Consider the following 26,175-nt stretch of genomic DNA (forward strand, 5'->3'; position numbering starts at 1 on the left):
TTCCAGCCTTCATGAACAATTATATATCACTTATAAATTATTAAATCCAAAATTAATATTAGTTAAGATTAATGTGGTTTGGAATTGGAAAATATGCCTGGGAAAAAAATATGATCAGAAAATCAACGTGCCTAATAATTCTGCATGCAGTGTAAAGCTGCTCTTAATTTTCATTGATGACTGATTATTGCAATGTTCTGACATATTATTGACTGTTGATAATTTTAATTATAGGCTTATAATTAATAGTATTATAGACCTAAATGTTTTTTTAAATAATTTTTAATGAGTAAGCTAATCTATCGAATCTTTTATTATCCTTGCAGCGTGTCGGTTTTGTGGTGATGCGCTATGAATTTATTGCGGGGCAAATTAATTGTAATATCAATTAATAATAAAAGTAGGCCTACCCTAATAATAATAATAACTAATAATTTAATACATAAATTGTAAATGTTAAAAATTCTCTTGTTATCGATAGCTGATGATTTTGACAATATCTCTGGATACACAATATCATGGTCTATCGGCGCAACCCGGTACAGTGTTTATCTCGCATATTTCACACGAATAGAGTGAGCAGTCAAGTCGCAGCTCGACGATCGGACCGTGTGAGCAAATAAATCGTGAGCTTGGGCTTTACATTGCATGCGATCTACTCGCTGCTATTTCTCACAGAAATTGCACAGTGTATGCCCAGCTTAAGAAACCCTTCATTTTGTGTAACTCCCTAAACTCCCTATAGCAGTTGAACTGTTGATCATTTGTTGGAGCATGTTAGAAAGGAGCATGTTAAAGCAGCCAACTCTTTTGCACCAAATATGGCCATATCACTCTCAGTTCCTCTCTAGCTATGTCCTCTTTTGTGGTCCAGTTAGACATTCACCCTATACTTTTTCCTGAACAGAAGTCTGGATTGAGGGGTACATAGAGCTAAACCATTTGTGCAATGATGTTGTCAGGCTTGAAGTTGTATAGGCCCTTTCAAAATCCTCTCTGGCCTTCAGACTGCAGCTACGGAAAATGAGGATTCACCACTTTTATGGATTCTGACTTAAGTCTGTCATCTCCAGTCCCTGGCTGGCTTAGTAAGGGGAGAGTTTGGCCCCTAGTGCAAAGATCCGGGTTCAGTACCTAATTGGGAACCTTTTTGTAGCAGCTTTAGTGTAAAACTTGAACTTGCTTGCACACCAGCTTGTATGCTAACATGTCTGTTGGGGGTAACTGGCAGTGTGACACATTAGGCAGCCTCGGCTATTACTAACTAACTGTTTCTTATGGACACCAGGTAACTTGGGATTCAGAAAGCATTTGTCTGCATTCTAGTGTGGAAACTCTGTTATTTTCTTCAATTTAAAGGGTCATGAAACCCCTGTTCAGCACTAGTCAATTGTTACCACAGTTTTGAAAAATGTTACAAAAATTGGTGTGGTAATCTGTGGAGTGGAGGGGGAAGAAGAGAGACTGACAACAAAGCAATGGCTTCTGATAAAGACAGTTTTATTTCGCTCTCATTATTGTTTACATCAACGATACATATCGTCGCATTTTTTTATTGCGATATCTCAATATAACAATGTATCGTTACACCCCTAACACAATATACACATTTTATACATGGTTTTGTAAGCTCACCGTAAATTACACAAATACTGTACATACATATCCCATGACAGCTATAATTTAACCCTCAGGTGCTCTTCGGTCATTTCTGACCGAAAATTTTTCTGTTTTAACTTTTTTAAAATCACAGCTTCATCGGAATGTTACGAAACTTGGTGACTTTTATGGCATTGGGTATGTGAACACACAAAAAAATTGAGGTCATGATCCGAGCAGGCTAAGTGGTTGTAAAAAAAAATAGTCACACTTGTGCTCTTCGGTCAAAAATGACCGACCATAGGAAATGAATGGGAAATTGACAAAAACACAAAAACTTTGAGAATTTTTGTGTGTACAATCTACAAATCGGCCACGATGCAGAAAAAAAGTGCTCAGCATTGAATGGGTGACACTCTAAAACATCAAGAGTGCAAAACAGATATACCCACCCACCCACACACACACACAACACACACTTTTTATACACATACACACCAATGAATTGACCGACCATAGGAAATGAATGGGAAATTGACAAACACAAATTCTCTACAAATCGGCCACGATGCAGAAAAAAACCATCAATAGTGAAAAACATAACATAATTAATCATTATAATTAATATATATATATATAATATATAATATAATAATTATTAAAATTATTAAAATAATAATTAATATAATGTTTAAAGATAATAAATTCATGTTTTAAAATAATAATAATATAAATAATAATAAGCTGTGAAAAAAGCATTACTGTTGTTATTTATTTATTTATTTTTATTGAATTGTAATGTTACCTGTAACAAAATGTTTTCTCTGTATTCAGGTTTGACTGTAGTATAATGCAAAAACGTGTACACTTCACATCAAATTTATTTAAAAAAAATTATAAACCATGGCAAAAAATATTATTTGAGAATTTTAAAAAAAACACATTCAAATCCACATCTTAAAAGTAAGTAATTTTGTCCAAAAACTATTAGAGAATTCACAAGCCTCTCCATAGAGAGCTATACAGGCATCTAGTGGTTACACTATGAAACGACATGTTTTATTTTATTTTCTCTTATTTTAACAGATCTGAAATACTGCAATAATTGAAGAAATATTTTTATAAATTAGGAAAAAAAAAATTTGTATTGCTTTCAATGGCAAAAATGGACCATAAATATTAATAAGTAACGTCAAATTGTCTCAAAATACAAAATTAAAAAGAAAAAATATTATTGAACAAAAATAAATTGCATTGGTTTTACTGGGATGGAGAAAGTTTCATTTTTAGGTGTCCGGTCACTTCTGACCGGGAAGATAACAAGTGTGACTCCGAAACGAAGAGCACCTGAGGGTTAATATAGCTATCATACTCTGCATCGAAAATATATATGAAGTTGCATCTTTAATAACTTTTGAGCCATATTTTGCCATTTGATCGTTATAGGTCTGTTAAGACCGGTCACGGACCTATGAAAAACAACTTATGCAACAAAGAAACTCTTACAAATCAAAAACAAACACTCATTTTTGACCCATCAATGCATATCTCACCTACTGTATATAATCTCACTATTTTAGATGTTCAACACGCATAACTCTGTAAAAATTTCAGAAAATATAGTTTAGGTTATCATGACACTTTACTTGCAATGTATCAAGGGTAACAATGATACCTCACAAAATTACAGGACACAGTTGAATCATGTGCATTTCTATAACCTTTTCTCAATGTCTTTTTGCCATTATGCACTTACATAGAAAATGAGAAGAACTGTGTGGAGAAAAACGTGTCTACTCCAGGCATAAGCATCTACTTTGAGGCCTACCTCTACAACACGGGCACTTACAGTAGCTGTCCTTGGCAGTTACTTGCATCGTCCCAGCTAGCCCTACAGAGACGGCCCTCCATGGGCGATGAGGAGGAGGAACATGACTCCCCTGTAGAAGGCCAGTCAGAGAAGGTCAAGAAACCAAAAAAGGTTTATTGCTATATCTCACCAAAGGTAAAATATTTTGTAAATAGGTTAGTGCTGCATTTGTTTGGGTAATTTTGTTTGTTAATATAGTTTTTTTGTTAATTTGGATACTGACTTATTATATTGTGTTTCAGCAATTTTCTGTAAAGGAGTTTTACCTGAAGATTATTCCTTGGCGCCTTTTCACTTTCCGTGTGTGCCCCGGAACTAAGGTTATCTTTAAAAAAAAAAAAATAATATATATATATATATATATATTTTTTTTTTATGGTATTAATTTCTCTCCTGTCTCTGGCAGTTCACGTACCATGGACCAGATCCTGTTCATAAATACCTAACACTGGTGGTCGATGATGGGATTCAACCTCCAGTAGAGCTCAGCTGTAAGGACAGAAATATCATGGCTGCCACCTTTATCCGATTTCTCCACAAGAACATCGGTTAGTATGAGTGTTGGTTGTCAGTAAATACAAACAAATGTAGACATGTTGGTGTGTTTGATGTGTTAAATGTCATTTGTGCATCTTCTAGGAGGATCAGAGACTTTTCAGGATAAAGTGAACTTCTTTCAGCGGGAGCTGAGACACATTCACTCAAAGAGACCTCGCACTAAAACCTGCCTGAAAATCAGCCGTCCTTCTCTGCTTGAGTCGGTGAGCAAATCTGGTAGATCATTACTCATGGGCCGTATAAAACCGGTTTCAGAACAACATACTCACACAAACCTGCCCTATTTATTTCTTGGAATCTTTTATTTCTTTTGTGTAGTATAGACACGGAATTTTATGGGAATTAAAAGAGATGCTTTCCCCCCATTTTTAGTCTCTGAAGGCCACACGGAACTTTTCTGTGTCTGATTGGAGTAAGAACTTTGAAGTTGTGTTCCAGGATGAAGAAGGTTGGTTAACTGTTTGGTGTTATTAGAAACACAAGTGTTATCAAACAGTGTGAATAAACATAAATCCTATTTAAAGGTTAATTTGTTCTGTTTGTGTTTGGCTGTGTTTATTAGCTCTGGACTGGGGAGGGCCAAGGCGTGAGTGGTTTGAGCTTATCTGTAAGGCTCTGTTTGATACCAATAACCAGCTTTTCACACGCTTCAGTGACAACAACCAAGGGTTGGTAAGTCAGTATCTACCTCTGATTAGTTTTCTGTGAGCAGAAAAACTTATTTTCATTTCTCTGTGTTCTGTAAAGATTATATAAAGTGTTCTGGTATTGGAGAAAGTAATTGTAAAGGATAAAATTACACGCATCACCTTTAGTGAACTGCAGTAATATAGACATTGACTTTTGAATATTGTGAGCTGATATCTGATGAGCTTTTTTGTGTTTTTTGGGCAGGTCCACCCAAACGCTGAGCGCCCCCCTCACCTGAGGGTGAAGATGTATGAGTTTGCAGGGCGAGTGGTGGGGAAATGTCTATATGAATCAGCTTTAGGTGGGGCCTACAAGCAGCTAGTACGAGCCCGATTCACCCGCTCCTTCTTGGCTCAGATTATTGGATTACGAATGAACTACAAGGTGACAGTTGATTCTTAGCCTTCTAATAAATGTATATTTTAACCTGTACTGATACTTTCCTCATTTACAATTGAATACCATTTTATGTGTAGTCATGTGCCCTCTGTTGGGAGCAAATTTTGGAAATCATACCTGCAAACTTGTCTACTTTTGGCAAAATTCACTGTTCTGAAAAGCACTGTTCTGTCTTTATAAAAGTTTTGATGGCATTTTCTTTTCACCTTACCTCTGTAAAGTAGTGTTTATAAGCGCAGCTCTTATTTATGTACACCGGAAACCACTGTATTTCTGCTTTTCCATAAGCACTTTTCATTCAGCCTGGCTGCTGTTGACAGCCAATGTCAAAACCAACCACATGACAGTTTAATGTAATGTAAACCCATAAAGCGAAGTGGTTTCTTAAGTTTGATAATTAATCTGCTATGTCATGTTTATGACATATTTATGACAGGTTGTGTTGTTTTAGTAATGTCAAGTTACACTGCACATGCAAAGACACTGACAGGTTATGATGTATTGGTTTATGTCAAGTTGTCATAACAAAGACTTCTCAAACTGTCATATTTGCATTAAAATGTCATAATTGAGCGAATGACACTTAATGACAGTTGTCATAAACATGCATAAAACCTCCTTCATATTCATGACGTGTCATGTCATGATTATGAAGGTGTCATGTCAGTCTTATGCACACCCCTTCAATTAAAGTGTTACCGGCTGGGATCTGAGTTTTATCATTTTATAAAACTTTTAGTTTTTGTCAAAAATGTTATTACCTGAACTGTAAAAATGGACTGTAAAATTGTTTAAATTCTAGTTTTTATGGTCATTTTACAGCTTAGAATGTTACTATAGACATTAGTGTGGTTTCAAATAATGTTGCTAACGAAACGACATGTAGTTCTATTCTAATATCAGAATTTTTCTGATTCTAAGAAATCCCCCCCACACACACAAACACACACAATATCTTTTTCATTGGTCCAGAGTTTGCAGGTATGCAAATACATCACTTACTCTCCTTTGATTAATTTATATGAATGTTTGTTTAATTTTTGTTGTTCTTTTCTCTGCCAGTACTTCGAAACAGACGATGAGGAATTTTACAAAACTAAAGTCTGCTTCATTCTGAACAATGATGTCAGTGAAATGGACCTGGTGTTTGCAGAGGAAAAATATAGCAAATCGGGACACCTGGAAAAGGTAATCCTCATTAATTCAATGAAATGAAAAATGAAATCTGTTCCATTTAAATCTTGATTTCAAATATCATACAGTTCAATGCATGTATGCATGGAAGTGCTCTTAAGGCGGAAATGTCCAATCCTGTACCTGAAGCGCCAACGTCCTGCAGAGTTTAGCTCCAGCCAACTCAGGGTGCTTTCACACTGGGCTCGTTTGCTGCGGTCTGAGCCCGGGCGTGATTGTTCCCGGCGCGCCCCGCAGCGTTGCTCTGGTTTCACACTCAACTTGATTCTATCGGACCCTGGTGCATTTGCGTGCATCTTACGTCATCGCAAGCGTGCACGGCACATGATAGAAAACAGAACGTGGGTCATTGTATTGTGTTTTTTATTAATTTGGTGCTATTATGCGCAGGTGAGTAAACGACACAGGTTTACTGTGTGTGTGTTGCATAAGGTGGCCTTCTGCTGCTTGCAAACGGACTCTTTTGAGGAGACAGTGGATTTCCAAATTTGTTGCCCTGATTCCACGCGCTATGCACGAAAACACTGCAGGCTCACTCTCGCTCGTATCCAAGGTAAATCATCAACACTATCATCCCTTACATGTGTTTAAATTAGGGCTGTCAAAAAAAATAACGCAGATTAATCCATTCCGTTTTGACCTTTGCGGAGCCGTTCTAGCCGTAGCCACCATTCGTGTAAAAAGGAGGGAGACAAGAACGCGCTGCTTGGATCATTGTTTGGAACATTTACTTATAACAAACGGAGTTCGTCAACTCTAAAGTCAGCCAATTGATGATATAAGTAAAAAAGTATATTTTTACTTATATCATCAATGTAAAGCATCCTGGAGTGTGTGCGTGAGTCGGTGAGTGTGTCTGCGAGAAAGCGCGCTTGTGTGTGTGTGTGTTGTAACTTTTCACGCGCTCTCATGTCACACAACCATTTTCTCACGCACAGAAAAATCGCGCACCAAAGAGAGGACACGGAAACAGAAAGACAGAGCACGTTACTTATGATATTTAAAAAATCTCAGCTCTCAGATTCTGTCAATTTTATTACGAAAATCAAACAATAAATACCGTTGGCGCTTGTAAATGTGACATGACAGATCCCTATAGCGGCACGTGAACCGATCATCTCTAGCTAATAGTAAATAAACACGAATGAACAATGTTGAAAGATACAGTAGGGCAGCCTAAAACTTACCGAAATGTATATTCCTCGATCAATCAGTGTTTTTCAACCGCGAAAAGAGGTCAATAAAACAGCTGGAGAACAATTATGTCACATAACATTTAGCCTAGGTTACCTCAGGAAAGTTACCTCAGGAAAGCCATTTCATGACCATATGATAGCACGTTATAGTTGGCTATAAAAAAAGAGCTATAGAGAGTGTTTTTCTAAATTTATGTAGCCTACTATATTACATATGTATTATATTTTTACTTATATCAAAGTTGTTATTTGTAATAAACACGCATTATATTTAATTTGAGCTATTTTTAACCTTAAATACTACCAGCTGATATGGCTCTCTGTATTTTTACAGCATTGGGTGAGATTTTTTTTTTCTTGAGAAAAATGAATGCCTATCTTGTGTACCTAATATTTATCCAAATGAGTCAATATTGCATCAAATCACAAGAATTCAATTAAATTGAAATCGTGAAATTTGTGTCAAGCAATAATAATAAAAACGTAGCTTACCAGAAATTGTACCATGTAAACATTGTAAGATTGTGTATATGCGATTAATTTAGATTAATTAATTACAGAGTATGTAATTAATTAGATTAAAAATTTTAATCGATTGACAGCCCTAGTTTAAATACATCATAATCAGCTAAAACGCATGCACAGGTCACTTTACTTCCTGAACAAGTGCGCACCCGAGTCCGTGTTGCTTTCACATTCACGCGAACCGCAGCACGGTTCGGGAGCAACCGAACTCAGACCACCTCCTCCAGGTAGGCTCGGGGGGCTTTTACACTGGGCTCGTTTGCTGCGGTCCGAGCCCGAGCGCGTTTGTTCCCGGCGCCCCCTGCAGCGTTGATCTGGTTTCACACTCAACTTGATTTTATCGAACCTTGGTGCGTTTGCGTGCATATTACGTCATCGCAAACGTGCACGGCGCATGATAGAAAACAGAACGCGGGTCAATATTGTGTTTTTTATTAATTCGCTGCTATTATGCGCAGTTGAGTGAACAATACAGGTTTACTGTGAGTGTGTCACATAAGGTGGACTTCTGCTGCTTGCAAACGGACTCTTTTGAGGAGACAGAGGATCTCCAAATTTGTTTCCCTGATTTCACGCGCAATGCACGAATACACAGCAGGCTCACTCTCGCTCGTATCCAAGGTAAATCATCAACACTATCATCCCTTACAAGTGTTTTATTTAACTGAATACATCACAATAAGCTAAAATGCATGCGCAGATCACTTTACTTCCTGAACAAGTGCGCACCCGAGTCCGTATTGCTTTCACATTCACGTGAACCGCGGCACGGTTCGGGAGCAACCGAACTCAGACCACCTCCTCCAGGTAGTCTCGGGTTCGGTACCCCAGTGCGCACCCGGGTCACATGACAGCGTTCACATTAGCGATTTTTCATGCGAACCGTGCCCCGTTCCGAACTAAACTGCCAGTGTGAAAGCCCCCTCGGGTTCGGTACCCCAGTGCAAACCCGGGTCCTTATGACAGCGTTCACATTAGCGATTTTTCATGCGAACCGTGCCCCATTCCAAACTAAACTTCCAGTGTGAAAGCACCCTCAAACACATCTGCCTGGATGTTTCTAGTTAGTCTGAAGACCTTGATTAGCTGGTTCAGGTGTATTTAATTAGGCTTGGAGCTAAACTCCAGGGCAATGGCCTTCCAGAAGCAAGCTAGGACACCCCTATTATTTGAAGATACAGGTGAATGTTAGTTGTGCACCTTCACTGAGAGTAATAATGTTACAGGTAGTGGAATTGATATCTGGTGGTGCTCAAATTGCTGTGACCAATGAGAATAAAATTCACTACTTAAACCTGTTGGCCCAGTACAGACTAGCCAGTCAGGTGCGAGATGAAGTAGAGCACTTCCTCAAAGGTAAGAGCCCATGATCAGACTCTTGAATTCAGTGTCTTTATGAGAAAACAATCTCAAATGAACTAAATTACCTCTTCTGTTCAGGTTTGAATGAACTGGTCCCTGAAAACCTTCTGGCCATATTTGATGAGAATGAATTGGAGGTGAGAACAATAGTTAACATTGCTGTTTTTCTTTATCTAAGTGCAGTTCAGTTGACATACTCTGGTGTTATATATCTAACCATATCTCTGTATCTTTGGATTTAAAACCAGTTTGATGAGCTGTGCGATAAACATCCCCTGATATACATTCAACCAATACTTCCTTTAGGGAACTCAAAACTATTTTTCATTCTTTTAATTGGTATCATTTTGTTTCCATTCTTAAGTAACGGTCACATTTGCAAATTTAATTTAGCGAAATTTATCAAGATTTCATGGCCAAAAAGATCCATTGTCAACAGTGTTTCCAACTTACCGACTTTGTTGCTAATTTAGCGACTTTTCAGACCCCTTTAGCGTCTTTTTCCACGAAAAGAGTCTAGCGACAAAACTAGGGACAACTTGAACAAACCTAGTTTCCAAGACTCACCAGTATTGCCCCACGAGCATGAGGTCTTGCTTACCCTCCTGTTTAGTAAGTGACAGAGAGGAGCAGTTAAAGGGTAACTAAACCCCTGGTCAGAGCCTGACTCCACCCATTGGCAATATTTGAAAAAAGCTGTAAAAATGGGCAGACCCCAGTGGAGATAGAGGGGACGAACCGAGGGCGGGGCTGACCGGGGGGTCGTGCACCTGAGACCCGCAGTGACAGCTGCTGTCAGACTCTAAAATGGAGAGTGACTGGAGTGACGCAAGTAGCTTTGCAACAGAGCGGTCATTTGAAGTCGAGGACTTTTCTCCCCACCTTCACCTGAAGTGGAGGAGGGTGAATTGTCTGTGGACACAGGGCCATATCAATTCGAGCCGCTGGCTCAAACTGCGGTCTTAACTCCCGCATCGCGATCGGCATCTGATGAGTTTTGTCGAGTTGATGTCAATGATGCGCTCTCTGTAGCCATATATTCATATTGAAATTTTGCCGCTATGTGAAAAAATCCAGCAAAATGCACCGGCGCGTTTGTCGACCCCAGAGGATTAACTTTAGCCTAAATTGTGATTAAAATATACATGATCACTCACATCAAGACGCCGCTGCGGTGGTGGAGTCCATGCAGGAGGAGCAGCGTGTGGCACTGCGTCGCTTTTCAGCGCGAGCTGTGTGGAGAAGCCCATTTCCACCTCTATTCCGTTACCATCCTGACCACTGTACTAAATACAGATAAATCTACGCTAACTTGAAGCTATCCTAACTGATGCAGTACTATGCTACTAACTAACTAACTAGGCTACACAAAATAATCTAAAAAACTATATAAATGCTATGCTAAATAGATGCTAAAATACTCTATCCTGATCGTTTTCAATACTCGTAATTCCAACTCTTGACTCGCAGTGGTTTTGACGAAACAAGATGGTTTTTATACTGCCAAGGTCGTGGTAGCTCGTACCAAGGGCGTGGTGAGCTGGAAACTGCTTACGTCAGCTCTCACGCTTACAATGCACCGCAAACATCCAATAGGAAAATTCAACTGCAGTAGCCACCGGTCAACCTGAAGAGGGCAGCACTCAGACGTTTTTACACCATATATTGTAGAATTAAAACACTTTATACCCAAATGTCAAAAAAGTTACTCGAATCAATGATCAAGTCAAGTCATCTTCATTTATATAGCGCTTTTAACAATGGATTGTTTCAAAGCAGCTTTACAGAGATAAACATATAATTTAAGGTAACAGAGATTGTTCTGGCTTTATAGCGGTTCTTGAATAATGTTATTTCCAGCTAAAGTTAGTTTTGATTGATTCACCTCCGTCGAAATGATCATTTGTTATTAAATTAGGGGCCGCTAAGACGACGCCGTTCTCTCTAAACAGACTTTAAATGCGAACCTGTGATTAACGCTGACGGCGTTCACATGCACATTAAGAATTGATTCTATAGGTATGTGCTTTTGAAAATATGTGCGCAGGTTTGTAATTCCATACAACCCATGCCTAAACAAACTACTTGTCTTGCCTATAAATTTTGATACAGAATTTTGTTTTATTTTATCACTTCGGGGTACGCGAACCGAAATTCACAATGCTTTATCTGTAGAGTGGGAAAGGGATCCTCCATAGGGAGAGGATAGTTGACACTTCAGCACTGCATTGTCATCGGGTCCAGGCAAAGCTCCTTCGTCAGATCTGGATACGACCTGGATCCGGCAGGCTGCGGGAAAACCTCGGGATAAACAAAGACACTAATATTAGCGTAGATGCCATTCTTCTTATGATGTAACGAGTACATCAAGATTTAAGGGAAGTGTTCCCAGTTCCGGCTGACCTAATCTATGCAGCCTAACATTGAATTATAGAAGTCTATAATGTATTATGTGTATGCTAGGTCAAAAAGATGTGTTTTTTAGTCTAGCTTTGAACTGACAGAGTGTGTCTGCTTCCTGGACAATGGTAGGAAGACTGTTCCAAAGTTTTGGTGCTAAATAGGCTAGGTATTATCAACTGGCCGGAATTTTGAGATCGCAATAGACATGAAGGACTATAATGCTTTAAAAGCTCCGCTCAAGTACTGCGGAGCTAAACCATTTAGTGCTTTGTAAGTAATCAACAATATTTTAAAATGTATACGATGTTTAATAGGGAGCCAATGCAGTGTTGACAGAACCGGGCTAATATGGTCATACTTCCTGGTTCTGGTAAGAACTCGAGCTGCTGCGTTTTGAACGGAGCAACTGCGTCTAAAGTGCTGGAAAAGAGAGAGTTAAAAGTTTCTGTTGCAATATCAAGTTCTTCTAAGCTATCAGAAGAACTTGAACACGATCAGCACTAATAAAGCCCCATTCTTACAGATTATTAACTAAAAAAAGTTGGTTTAGGGTTTAGTTACCCTTTAATGATGTTATCTGTCAGCGAAAAAATCTTTTTCTTTTGCACAATCATTGTTTGATTTATCTTTTGTCTGTGGAGATTTTGTCTCTATTATAAATCAGGATTTTAGTCGAGTAGTGATTGTTGATTTAATATGTTGTCTTAATAGCCTGTATTTCAGTCACTATTTCATAATCATCCCATTGTCTCCAACAGAAAAATATATAAATGAGAATAGTTTAATTGGTAATTCGGCTGTATTGAAATAGCCAGAATGCGAATATGACACTATTATGTCATGAATATTGCTTTTCAAGCAGGCTTTAGTTACTTTCCACTGAAAGTAGTTGGCAAAAGTGATTGTCAAAAGTGTAGCTATGTATGAAGTTTAGCAAGTCACAGAAGTCAAACCAAGCCGCTTTTGTTGGTGAATGAAGCTAATCTTGACCAACTTGAACACGAAAAAATTCTGCTCAGAAAAAAATATCGCCCTCACTTTGAACTCCTGATCGGACACATTCCTATTTAAATGACTGGATTTTTCTCATGAAATTTCACCAAGCACTGGTAAATGTGACAGAAACTTTAACAATCATTCGAACCATTAACATTTTTTTTTTTTTTACAGACTCCCCATGTGAAGTCGATGTGTAAAAATTTTAACGTTTGACTGTTCTGTCCTCTTCTCAGTTGTTGATGTGTGGTACAGGAGATATTAACGTACAGGACTTTAAAGCTCACGCTGTTATTGTTGGAGGGTCATGGCACTTCAGAGAAAAGGTGAGTGATTTAACATATTTAAAAAATAATGTATTTCATTAGTTTTTCAAGGTATGCAGCTAGCATGGGTTATATACACGGATTAACAATAAAACCACTGACAGGTGAAGTGAATAATATGGATTGTATCATTACAATGGCATCTTTCAAGGGGTGGGATATATTAGGCAGCAAGTGAATAGTCAATTCTTGAATTCCATGTGTTGGAAGCAGAGAAAATGGGCAAGCAAAAAAATCTGAGTGTCTTTGACAAGTGCCAAATAGTGATGGCTAGATGGCTGAGTCAGATCATGTCCAAAACAGCAAGTCTTGTGGAGTGTTCCCAGTTTGCAGTGGTTAGTACCTACCAAAATTGGTTGGATAACCCGGTAAACCGGCGTAGGGGTCATGGGCACCCAAGGCTCATTGATAAATGTGTGGAGCGAAAAATAGCCTGGCTGGTCCAGCATACTGAAGAACCACTGTAGCTCAGATTGCTGAGAAACTTAATTCTGCCCACGATAGAATGTGTCTGAACACACAGTACATCAAAGTTTGCTGCATATGGGGCTGCATAGCACCAAAACCGGTCAGAGAGGTGGAGACAGTGTTATGCTCTGGGCAATGTTCTGCAGGGAACTTGTTCAGGAATGGTTTGAAGAACATGATAAAGAGTTTTTTAAGGTGTTGTCTTGGCGTCCAAATTCTACATGTGCTGGACCAACAAATCTGATTCATGGAGGCCCCACTTCCTAACTTGCAGGACTTAAAGGATCTGTTGCTGCTAATGTGCTAATGTACCACAGGACACATTCAGAGGTCTTGTGGAGTCCAATATACTGCTCTTCGACCCTGACAGTGTTCTGACAAACACCTCAGAAAATACAAAGTTAGAATGCTCATGCTCAGAGTGCTGTCTCATGCTATTCAGTCCATAGACTTGTTTACATTAGTCAATCTCAAGGACACACATTTCATGTATCCAGAAATTTTGTTAGCCCTGCGGTAGGGGTGGGCGATATGAGCAAAAATTCACATCACGATATTTTTCACTGTCTGGATGATATCGATATTATATTACGATATGAGAAAAAAAAATGGAATCACATTTTAGTACACCTTAGTTAAATTACAGGCAAAATATGTATTTGAACCATATATAACTAGAAAAAGGTGAGGGATTTCATTGGACATCAAAAAGTGCAAACGTGCAACATGAGGTAGGCCTGAATGCACTTGTTATGTCTTTCCACTTGTTGCTCGTCTTTTTATAACGAGTACCGGCAACGAATGAAGACTTTTATTGATTTCTGAGTGGGAGCTGTCTTCGGGCGTGCTCCGTCTCCGGGAATATCTGTTGCACGCATTTGGGTGCATTCCTCATATTTGCGGACATGCATGGTTTTCAAATGATTAAAGAGATTTCTGGTGTTTCCACCTTTGGCCGCAACAACACGGCGACACAACTTGCATAGTTTTGTTCGTTGGTCGATGTCGGAGATTTTGAACCCAAACCAGTTCCATACGACAGAGGAGCCCCCCTTCATTTTAACCAATTCTTCCTCGTGCTCTTCAACATGACTTTCTGTGTGTTCGCTCATCTTGTTCACTTTTGCAGTGCCTATTGTTAAAGGGGTCATATAATGGTACATGCACTTTTACAAGTTGATTGTACTGAAATGTGTGTTGGCAGTGTCTGTACACAACCATCATATAATGATAAAAATCCATCCAGTGGTTTTGTTTTAATCTCCTTATATGTTTTCCCCTGTCTTAAATTGAGCCGTTCGTTTTTGTGACGTAAATAAAACGGACGCCCCTCCCACGATTGTTGATTGACAGCCGCGACAGCCGCGTTTCAACACAGACCCGCCCTCGCTAGCTGTCAATCATAGTCAGCGCGGACCGGCGCGGTCATTGTTGATATGCTGGAGCACTGTCTATGAGCAGAATGGCGTCTAAGCGATTGTGGTGTTCTGTTCTTGGGTGTAATAACGAACACAGCAGTCATTTTAATGTTCCTAAATCCGAACCGCTGAAGACGCAGTGGCTGAGTTTGTTTTCGAAGGGAATATTCCCCACGAGCAACGTCAGCTCTCATGTTTGCGCGAATCATTTCACACACCAGACTGCTTTATAAACGAGGATCAGTATAAAGCTGGTTTTGCTAAGAAGCAGCTCCTGAAGAAAGGATCGGTAGCAGATATTCGTGTTCCTGCTGAACCTCCAAAAGAACTGAAGTGAGTGTAACGTTTTATTAAACTTTATATTACTATTTATATTAATCCTTGTAAATCGCTAGCTGCATGCTTCACAATGAATGCGTCTAAGGTTTACACTCAGGGTACATTACGGCATGTTTTCTATGTATGACGTTCTCAATATAATGCATAATCCCACGTTTATACCGAACAACGCGTTATGGTTATTGTGTTACAAACGGTGTACGCCAGAGCCGGCTCTGGTGACGCATAGAACAGAGAGGCGGAGTGAGCACAGCTCATGATCATTTAAAGTCATATACACTGAAACGGCGTGCTGAAAACAGAGCTGTTTTTGACCAGGTAAAATAAGTGTTTTCTTGCAATACTAATGAGAATTTTTAATTAAAGTATATTACAAACTTTTAATTTAGACCCTAAAGAATCATATTAGCTTGTACAAAAATGGCATTATATGACCCCTTTAAATGTCACGAGTTCGCAAACTGCAGTTGCATGTGCTTGCTTTATTGCTGTTGTGTGTTTGAGGAGGCAGGTTTGTGCTCTATTAACTTGGACTGTTACCATGCTGTGTTTGATTATTAATGCCTGTGCATCACGCGAGTTGGACACAGTAGAGGAAAAGGTTAAACGTTCAGTTATGCCTTGATTCTGTATCGTCATTAGTAGTGTTAAAAGTTGTAAAGAGTACCAAATTGAACAAAACAATACCGCTTTTTTCAGTTCATCGCGATCTCACAAAGTTCCGTTATGATCAGTGAAGCTGCCAACAATGCACAATAAATCTCTTACTTACATCGTGTCTACGCTTCGTTTGTTAATGTGAGGTTTCGTGAGCCTGCATAACTCAGCAGCACTGAATAAAAGCTCCGGCGTTTTGAGCGGTGAGACTCTTCCTAACTTAAATACCTCTGGTTCGCCATTGCGTTCAAGAAATCAACTATATCTGTGAATGGCTACATTGCTCACCGCTGCAAAAAAAAATTGAAAATAGATTCATTTGACGTTCTCCAGAGCGATAGTGCATGGGAGCATTTGCCAAATATGTTTTGCCAATATATTATTACATTATCAGCTGAGGGTGCTCTTGCTTGAGTTTGAGGGTGCTTAGCGCTTTGAGGGTGCAACCATTAGAACCGGGCCTGGCTGAAGCTGTGTGTGTGAACAAGGCACGGCTGCAGAGTGTGAGTTGCTCTGTCTCACACGCAGCCTCAGATGGAGAGAAATTATCTGGTACAGAAACCGAATAGATAACGTCGAAGCTTATCTATACAATGCATGCCAAAGGACTGCATACTACGGATCCATTCTGAATTATTAAACACACCAAAATACAATTGAAAAATAAAAACATTCTGAATGTGTGGAAACTCTGCATTCTGAAGGTCTATGTTATCAGTGAACAGTTTTTCTGTCAGAACAAGCAATCATGTCTATGTTTGGATCGTCTGATGTTCAAGTGTACATAAACACCACACTGATCCTCATAAACTTCTCTAAAACATGCTTCTTCGGCGAGCACCCATTATAAAACACCCATAGAACATTTATTATGACAACAATCCGAATATATTGAACTGTGTTCATGCAGAAATGCGTAATAGCGATCAGTGAGCCGAGAGCGCACATACACGGTTTGTTTGAGCATCAGTAATAACGGGCTTGCGCGTGCCTAATGTACGACTCCTGTATGTCACTGTAATCGTCTTCACCTTTATTACAATTGTAATAAAGTGGGCCATGGCCCATAGGTTGAAAACCACTTTTCTATGTGACTCTCAGGACACACCTCTGTCTCAGTAGTGTTGTGAAACGTCATATTCACGTAGCAGCAGTGGTGATGAGAGAAGTATGCACTTGAGAAACAGTTTAGAGAGGAGAAATCAATCTACATAAAAAATATTGGTCACTTTCTAAATAATAAAAGTATAGCGCATCTACTAATAATTATAAATAAATCAATTGTTTTTTACAGATGCAAATATATGTTAGAAACGATGCATCACGATTCCAAAGCCAACTTGTATCCGATGCACACTTTTTTTAAATCGATACATCGCATCATTAACTTTTATGCCGATGCACCGATGCGAATCGGTGAATCTTACCATCCCCAGTTGGTACTCAACACGACTGCTGATGGGTGTGAAAAGGATTTGGTTAAGATCCAAGAACAGCATGGCGATTCTGTTCTGCAAAAACAACTATAGTGTGTGTCAGTTTATTTGCACACTATATGGCTGCCAAGCAGCCTAGACCTAGGCTAGCCTACACTGTCAGAAAAACCTTTTTTTTTTTTTTTTTATGACAGCTTGTCACTAGATCCGCTCTTCACACCATGGCACTTCTCCAAGTTTTCCAAGTCAAAATCCTCTGTCTGGACCTGACCCAGCTGCCTTTAAAGAGCTGCGCAGTGCAACCAACCTCGCCCTGTGCACTACTAAGTTCACAGCCCAGGCAATCAGATGAGCAATGGCCAATCTGGTGGTCCTTAAGCGCTACCATTATTTAAACTTAATGGAGATCAAGGACGCTGACAAGACAGCCTTCCTTGACACCCCTGTCTCTAAAGCGGGTCTGTCTGGTTCTACAGTGGATGGCTTCACTGAGCATTTTACAGCTGCCCAGAAATCATTGCATGCCATGCGCAACTTTCTTCGGAAGAGGGCTAGTTCTGCTGCTGCTTCCGGTTGCCCCAAGCAGCCACTGACTCAGCAGCACAACAGGCCCGCGTCTTCGTCTGCTCAGCACCAGCCCAAAGCAGAACCCGAGATCTGGCAGTGCTAAGCGCTACCCTTTTCCGAGGCACCAGGGACCCCGCCCTAAGATAGTGCTGGACCTTGAGCAGCAGCACCCTTGATTTATCAGGCACGAAGAGGAGAAGTCTAGGTCCCGCCAAGGCCATGTGTTTACCTCCAACCCTCTACGCACACCTTGGCAATAGAATCGCCATTGGCAAGTACATTTTTTTGGTTACTCGCCAGACTGATATACTATTATTTATTATTATATATATATATAATTCCACCAAATCAGCTTATCTTTGTAAAATGGCACAGCTTTTTAAATATCAAAATGTACACTCTTAAAATCAGTCAATCAAACATTATATTATGATATTATGATAATCAAGCATTATTTAATGATAGAACTTTAGTAATTAGAACTAAAACTTGATAATCATGCATGAATGCATATTTGTCATTTTAACTGAACTTAAAGTCCCTGTAAAGGCAATTCTAAAAAAAAGTCTAAACCCATTATAAATGTTAGAAATGTATTGCTAAAACATATTACAAAGACTGTGAACTGTGAAGTACTGAATTGTGGAGTTAGACCGTTAAACAGTTTTTCACTATTGCTATTTTCCGGATTTTTTGGGCGGGGCTAAAACGGGGCTCGATGACGCACTGGAGCCCCTGAGCTCGTGGACACGCCCCTACTTGATGACGCACTGAGGCTGGCCACTCCCCTAACAATAGAGCACATTCGCATCTCAATCGTGAGTTACTGTCAGTACTATTAGTTACTACAGCCTACAGTTTGCTAGCTAGCTATGCCTTCGACACGGAAATGCGTAGGCTACCTCCTGGATGCGATCATGTACAAAACAGATTGGTGTCTTATTTAAATTTCCTAAAAACGATCACATCAAGAAGAGGTGGATTAATTTTGTTGAAGAGCCAACCTTGATGGAGAGCTGAGGATCACCGCCAACACCCGCCTCTGTAGTGATCATTTTACACGGGATAGTTTTATAAACTTTCGTCGGAGACAACTGGGATTCACTGATAATCCGCTGTTACTGGTGAATGGGGCCGAACCGACTATCTCCCGCCTCGGCCTTCATCTCCCCGTCCCGAAAGCAGTATCACCTAATATCAGCGTCGGCAGCTTTCCCACGAGTGGGCGTGGTTTCAGCGCAGCCAGCGGACACGCCTCCAGCGTTTGAGAGAATACTGCTCATTTTTTCAAGATTTTGATAGCTTATTTTATGTACTTGCCAGCTTTTTTTATCATTCAAATTTGGCTGGGTGGCTAATAACACATTTTTCTGTGGTGTGACAACCTCAGAACACATACTTACTTTTGACTTTACAGGGACTTTAAGACTGGTGGTGGTACTTAAAAGCCGTGTTGCAGGTTAACCACCACTGACGATTAATGGGTACATAAATCACTCAAGATATGTATATCATTTTTAAAATGTCTCAAAAAGGGTCTTAAAGACCATTTTTTTACGTTTTGGTATTAACGTTGGTTTTTTTACGCAATTCGGTGATGACGTCACGTTGGGGCGAAGTGGAGGAAAGGTAGCCTCAGCCTAGTATTAGAACTATGGCGACTGACTGGGATGAGGAAGAGTTGGCAAGAGCCAACATGTATGATGGCCCGCAGCCGTATAATTTCGAACCTGCCAGACGTGAGAGGGCAAATAAGGAATTGCCAAGAAATTATGGCCGTCAAAGCCAATTAAATGCATGGTCCGAGGAGAATGAGTGGAGAGTTGGTGAAGTGTCCTGGTGAGTTGCTATCATTTAGCAACGCAGCAATGAGCATTGGAGCTAGTCTACGAGCAGCAGTGCACAATAACGACACTTTTTTTTTTTTTTTACTGTCATTGAATAGCACCGAGTGAAAAATCAACGTTTTCTTTATATCTAGTGGCAGTGATCATGACGTTAGTTCAGATAAGTACCGGTAACCTTTGTCATAGTGTGGTAGTACTGGTAAACTTTGTCTTTGTCATCTAGAAATAGAAGGCATCATGCTAGCTATATCACGTTTATCTCTTCCTCTTGTGAAAATGTAATAACTAGACGCGTTAGGCGCGAATTTGACGCGCTATTCGCGCCTGGTGTGAACGCAGCATAACACGGACAAATTGTACCCACTGTCTGAGGGTTGCCTTGTCCTTCATAGGGAAGCCATGGACCCTGTGTCCTGTTTGGGTGGAGTTTTTACACCCAGCACAAACACAGTAGTTCACCATTGTCAATCTACCTACTATATATTTCTATCTATTTATCTATCTAGCTGCTAGCTATCTATGCTAACGTTATGCTATTTGGCTGTCTGCCTATCTCTCTCTATACTAGCCTATCTATCTTTATCTATCTATCTGTCTATCTATATCTATGTATTTATCTATAATCTGCGCTATCTGAATACCCTCATCTACTACTCGTCTCTCTCAATGCTCTCAAGGCGGACTTTGGTAAATTCTCTCCCCAAGGTGACGTAATGCAATGCATTGTGGGGGAAAGGAGAATCGTTGCAAACCGCTGTAAGATAGTACTGTAGCGATTCTTAGCTCAAATAAAGGGATTATCATTTTAATAACTGGTCATGAATATGTCCAGTAATCGCATACATAGATTAAAATTACCCGTAAAGGGAAAAAGTTGCCAACAGTCTATATGGACAACTGAATACAACGAATTATATTCAGTTCTCCATACAGGCAGGCAAAATTAGATCACTTGTATATATCAATAATCAATCACAACGAATTATAATTAAACATTAATATGTCAATTGTCTAAGATATATCGATTGTCAGGATAATCTTGCATGGGGTCAATTTATTATCGAATTATCTGCTTTGTCCTGCAAAACTGATCGTCTGATCTTCATCAAACCTCATGAAAGTTATTATAGACATTCAAGAGAAGTTATTCTCTGGCCATGAGAATGAACTTTCCTGTTCTATTAAAATACTATTTACGTATTGACAAATTTGTAAAGCACGTAGCTTGACCGAACATTTAAGGGACCTCGTAATGTGAGCAGCAGACAGAGTCAATCAAATGAATATAAGGTATTTAATATAGGAAAACTACGTATACAGGTGAACTAAAGTTACATGGAATACACGGATTAAAGCAACAAACAATGAAAGAAAATGAAAGATAAAAGAATTAGAAAGTGGTCAACAGTATGGCAAAATCACAGAGACAGGAACCTTAAAATAGAGAGACACCAAGATATCGAATCATAAACGCATTAAAGCTCGATAAAACGAATACTTGCATATATGGTTCTCTTATGTTGCTGAACAAGGCTGCGTGAGTGAGCGTCCTCGTGGGTCCGTGGTTCTTGCGGATGAACGGCGGATTTAAAGTCTCTTGAAGTGAAGTTACTCAAAGAAAAATAATTCAGGCTAAGTTCATGTCACTAGTCTGTGGAAATGAACAAAGTAGAATACGAAACGGGAAACAAAAGAAAAACTAAACTATTGGACTGACGAGAAGATCTTGAAGAGCGTCCAAGAGATGAAGAAGGAAGAGATGAAGAGCACTGAAGACAAGGAGGAACTGGCGTTCCATTCTTTTAAGGAAACCGGAGTTCACACCTCTTTGGAGTGAACTGGCCAATAGTCATTCGGCAAACTGTGAGCAGGAAAGTCCCTTTGTCTTGTTGGGGCGGCCTAATTTGCATGTTTTATGGCAGTGTTAAAAGATGTAGTTTCTAATCAGAAAGCTGTTGTGCATAGAATAATACATTTTACTGTAATTTCCTGTATCTGGTTAACCCTCTGGGGTCCAAGGTGTTTTTGGGGTCCTTGAGATGTTTTGACATACTCTGACATTTGTGCTTTTTTCAGTTGCTTATAAACATATTACTGGCAAAGGTGTAATTACACTCTATTAAGCACACACAGGGCTACCATAATGTGTTATCAACATGTATGTACATTTTTGTATTTTTGAGAGAATATTGTTTATGCGTGGTTATTGAAAAAACTAAAACTTAAAGTTTCTGAAATAAGGCCACAAAACACATACTAAATATCTGTCCACAAGACTTTTGACTACTGGCTGTTGTCGCCTAGAGTTTTTTCTTCAAAATGATCTGAAAATCATCCTGCCTTATCATTCACATAAAACAATAGATTGGTTTAAATTTAAAAATGACACTTTTTGTTTGGAAAGGCAATATGCGCAGGGGTGTGACCTGCTGTGATTCACACCTGAGAAGACAATGGGCCCGCATAATGAGCGCATAATGGGGCTGCATACTAATGACCCTTTCATTCAGGTGTGTCACTGAGCCACAAGAATGCAATGACAATATATATATATATATATAATACAAAATTGGTTCACAGTTCCAATTATTTATTTATTTTTCAAATTGTGCTTGCAAATTGTATAATATCAAATGTAAAAATTTCTAGTAATTGTGCAGTTAATTATCATACTGTTTTTACAGAAAGTTTGGGAATGTATCCCAAATGTGTCACTAATAAAACACAATACATATAATTTAAAGAGGAGGCTTATATTGAGCTTTTAAGATTTACCTAAGATTTATTTATATGTAGCCTACATATAATTTAGCTATTTTAATAAAAAGGTTACAATTACAACAACAATTAAAATTTTAACTATATTTCAAATGTAATCTTTCTTTGTATTATACACTAAAGTATACATTTTATCATACATATTTCACAGTTGCGGATTAATTAGTTTGAATATAGCTTACAATCGAACAAACACTATAATAACATCTTAGCAAACAAGCTTATTTGATGTGGCAGTATTTTACAGTAAAAACGACATCTTGTCTTTCATATGTAACATATCGTTTTTATGATTAGGACATATAAATGTTAATTTGCAGTTTAATACGTTGCTTATACAAAAATATTTAATTTCAACATATTTCAGTCGATTTTTACTCATCTCAGTATTGGAATATAGTTAGGTAAAAGCTGTTCATTCATTCACACACAAAAACGCGATTCAAACAGTCTTTTTGTTTACAGACACTATTCCATATCGCGATTAGCACAAAGCACTTGAAAATAAAGAATGTACCTATTCCTCAGCTGGATCCGTTGCTCCTCCAAATGAAACTACCTGTAGCCTACTTCTGAGGTAATTTTTTCCAGGATTATTATTAAGATAGTACTATTATTCCTCACAGCATCGTAATATGAGTCTCTTTCGGTGGGTTATCCAGCTGATGTGGGTGTGGATCGCCTCAGAGCATTTGTGTTTGAATAGAGCGCGCGCTCCGTGGGCGTGGTCAAATTAACTTTAATGAGCTGAGACGAGAACGACTATCATCTCTCTCTTTTCGTACAGATTACATAAAATGAGAAAAAAAATTTTTTATATAAATTACTTCATTTAAAAGAAGATAATTCAGGCTTCATGCCTGTGTGCCTGTATACCTGTTTGACTGAGTATTTGCAGAGTTACAGATGATTTTTCGGACGCGTTTCAGAATGGACTTCACTGACAGAGAGAACGCAGAACGCGCATCATTTTTATTTTTCTTTATTAGGCGAAAAGCACAACACTTTGTTTTTATTATGAGGTTCCACAAAAAAAATACAAACTTAACAGGATCGAATGATGTACAACACTTATATGTAAGATCAAAATTAACAGAGTAATTTGAGTCTCTTTTGCACTGATAAGGAAAAAAGTGAGCTGGTATCGCCGGCGAGACCGCCGACCCCAGAGAGTTAATTCAGTGAGACCAAGAGGATTACAACGGTACCAAATAAAACATGAAAAAGAATAGGAATTACAAAGATACAGCTTAATGCATAATTACAAGCACTTAAGAGTTCCACTGATACACTAGGAATATCATAACTAGACTAATATGAACTGGGAAACATCCAAACATACAGGAATATATCGTATTCTTTCCAGAATTAGTCAAATTATAGATTTCAATGTTTGTGTGTGCGTTTTGGAGGGAGCTTTTTTGGCCACCTGGCATTGCTCTGAGGAGATACTGATCTCTTTGAGGTTCGGGCGAGCTCTATTTTATTAGTGTTTGTGTAAACACTCATGCCGTAAAGGTGTCAATGGGCAATTTTAACTCAGACTCGGTGGTGCCAGAAGAGAGAGTTACGGATAAGAGTCAAAGGGTTAACCCTCTGGGGACGGCAAACGCACCGGTGCGTTTTGGCAGATTTTTTTCGCATAGCAGAAAAATAGACTTAAACTACTCCATCATTTCTGGTCATACAGAGTTAAGACATATTAAAAAATAAACTGTTAAATGTCTACTTTTTTATGTGCCCACCTACAATCGAAATAAAATATTGTGCTTTTGTAAAATAAAGAAAATAAACAGGGTGTGCGTTCTGCCTCTCGTGTCCGTGAACTTTTTTTCTGGAGCACGTCTCTAAACTTAAACAAAACTCAGCTAATACTATTCACCCAGACATGAGCAATATATGTTTATGATCATTTAAAGTAACAACAGGTAACTTTTCAGCCTTCATAATATATTTCCAAGTCTCTTGTGATGGTACATCGACTTACAATAGGTTGAATGACACGTCTGCCATAGCCTGACGGGGTCTGTAGCGTTTTTAATCGTACTTTTAAACTTCGGGTTTCGGGTAGTAACCGGCGAACAAAGAGAACTACAAAATTCGACTGCTTTACGGCATATACGTCACTTCCACCACCACCCCCACTTCCTTAAAATCGGACTTGCGAGCCAAATGTTATAGTCATGGCCGAAGCAGCACAGAAAAACAAGAAAGCAAAGGTTTTATCGGAGCAAAGCAAAAAGAGAAAAAGAGAAAGTGATCGCGTTAAAGGCAGAACGAGGATCAACATTGCAGAGCTGCCAACTCTCACGCATTGGCCGTGAGACACCCGCTTTTGATTGGTTTCACACGCTCACACGCCACACCCCCGGTTTCTCACGCTAAATTGTCAACCCGGTCGGTCAAATGCCTGAAAGATGAGTTTATCTATAGATCTCTACCTGTTGAGCCACTCGTGATCGACAAGTTATACCGCAAATTAGTTCAAATCTCCCGGAATCTAGAGCGAGCGCGCACGCGAGACAGAGACTGTGCTCCAACGCGCGCGGACGGCAGAGAGAGAAAGCGAGCGAGAGACCTTGCGTGTGCAGGGAGCATCGAACCCCCCATCGAAAAAAGAATGCCTCTCTCTAACCTCTCTAATTCGCTAGAGTAGTAGCGAATTATCAATCTGGTAGCTAGTAAACGATATTCTAGTTTTTGATGGTTAGCTATCGCGATAGTATTCTCGTTCTGATTTGAACTTTGCAATCGATGAAATGCCAATAGCAAATGTTTGACCTAAAAAGTGTAGTCTACTCAACATGTACAAAGAAAGGAGGAAGATTATTAATAAAATCATATTTTAGGATACCTAACATGTCTGTGATATTTGTTTATTTGTCTTGCCTCAAGCTATAATGCAAATCGATTTGTAAAATTTGCAGATTCATTTATGGTAGCTTGATATTATAATATTGACGATATATGGTTATTATCAACCACTCAAACATTGCATTGAAGTATCATATAGATTCAGTAAAACGGTAACCAATAGACTAGGCTACTATAATGACGCTGGCTTGTAAACGCGATCATTTGTCGTTATAAAAAAAATAAAACACATGAAATTATATTCATATGACATGCTGAAATATATGCCACTGTACCTGGGATGAAGACATTTCACACACGCGAGAACACCTGCATGTGACCTCCTCCTACAGTGTTCAGGGCTATCATGGTTGTCAACAAATGCACGTGCATGTAGGATGACAGTTTACGACAGTAGTAGAGGACAATACTGTTTCCCAACTGTAGGGGGAGCCCGAGAGCAAAAAACGACCTGTTGTTACTTTAAGTTTGTACTTTTAAATTATCTCATTTAAAACTAAAATAAATATTCTCTGTTTATGTAATCTATATAAAAAGAGAGAGGTGTCAGCCGTTCTCATTATCGTTCTCGCATCTCATTATTCCGCTAATGTGACACGCCCACGGAGAGCGCGCGCTATTCAAACGCTAATGATCTGAAGCAACACATTGAGACGAGTAAACGCCCGCATAA

The 26,175-nt window shown here is 39.1% G+C and overlaps 1 protein-coding gene across 10 annotated transcripts in view; it reads left to right on the forward strand.

Moving 5' to 3' along the window:
• The window catches only part of arel1 (apoptosis resistant E3 ubiquitin protein ligase 1), a 100,241-nt gene that overhangs the window by 66,163 nt on the left and 7,903 nt on the right, over positions 1–26,175 (forward strand). For 9 of the 10 annotated variants that reach the window (XM_056255920.1, XM_056255923.1, XM_056255919.1 and 6 more), the window contains 11 exons: positions 3,360–3,604; positions 3,712–3,789; positions 3,876–4,017; positions 4,109–4,230; positions 4,400–4,475; positions 4,590–4,699; positions 4,922–5,101; positions 6,179–6,304; positions 9,258–9,387; positions 9,472–9,530; positions 13,029–13,118. In XM_056255920.1, the coding sequence (XP_056111895.1) occupies positions 3,360–3,604; positions 3,712–3,789; positions 3,876–4,017; positions 4,109–4,230; positions 4,400–4,475; positions 4,590–4,699; positions 4,922–5,101; positions 6,179–6,304; positions 9,258–9,387; positions 9,472–9,530; positions 13,029–13,118 (1,358 nt within the window). Of the gene's footprint in view, positions 1–3,359; positions 3,605–3,711; positions 3,790–3,875; positions 4,018–4,108; positions 4,231–4,399; positions 4,476–4,589; positions 4,700–4,921; positions 5,102–6,178; positions 6,305–9,257; positions 9,388–9,471; positions 9,597–9,913; positions 9,989–13,028; positions 13,119–26,175 lie in introns of those variants that run through there. The other variant, XM_056255928.1, reaches the window with a different exon arrangement.

Source organism: Rhinichthys klamathensis, unplaced genomic scaffold, assembly GCF_029890125.1.
Source record: "Rhinichthys klamathensis goyatoka isolate OS25496 unplaced genomic scaffold, OSU_Roscu_1.1 h1tg000123l_1, whole genome shotgun sequence".
Classification (NCBI taxonomy): Eukaryota; Metazoa; Chordata; class Actinopteri; order Cypriniformes; family Leuciscidae; genus Rhinichthys; species Rhinichthys klamathensis.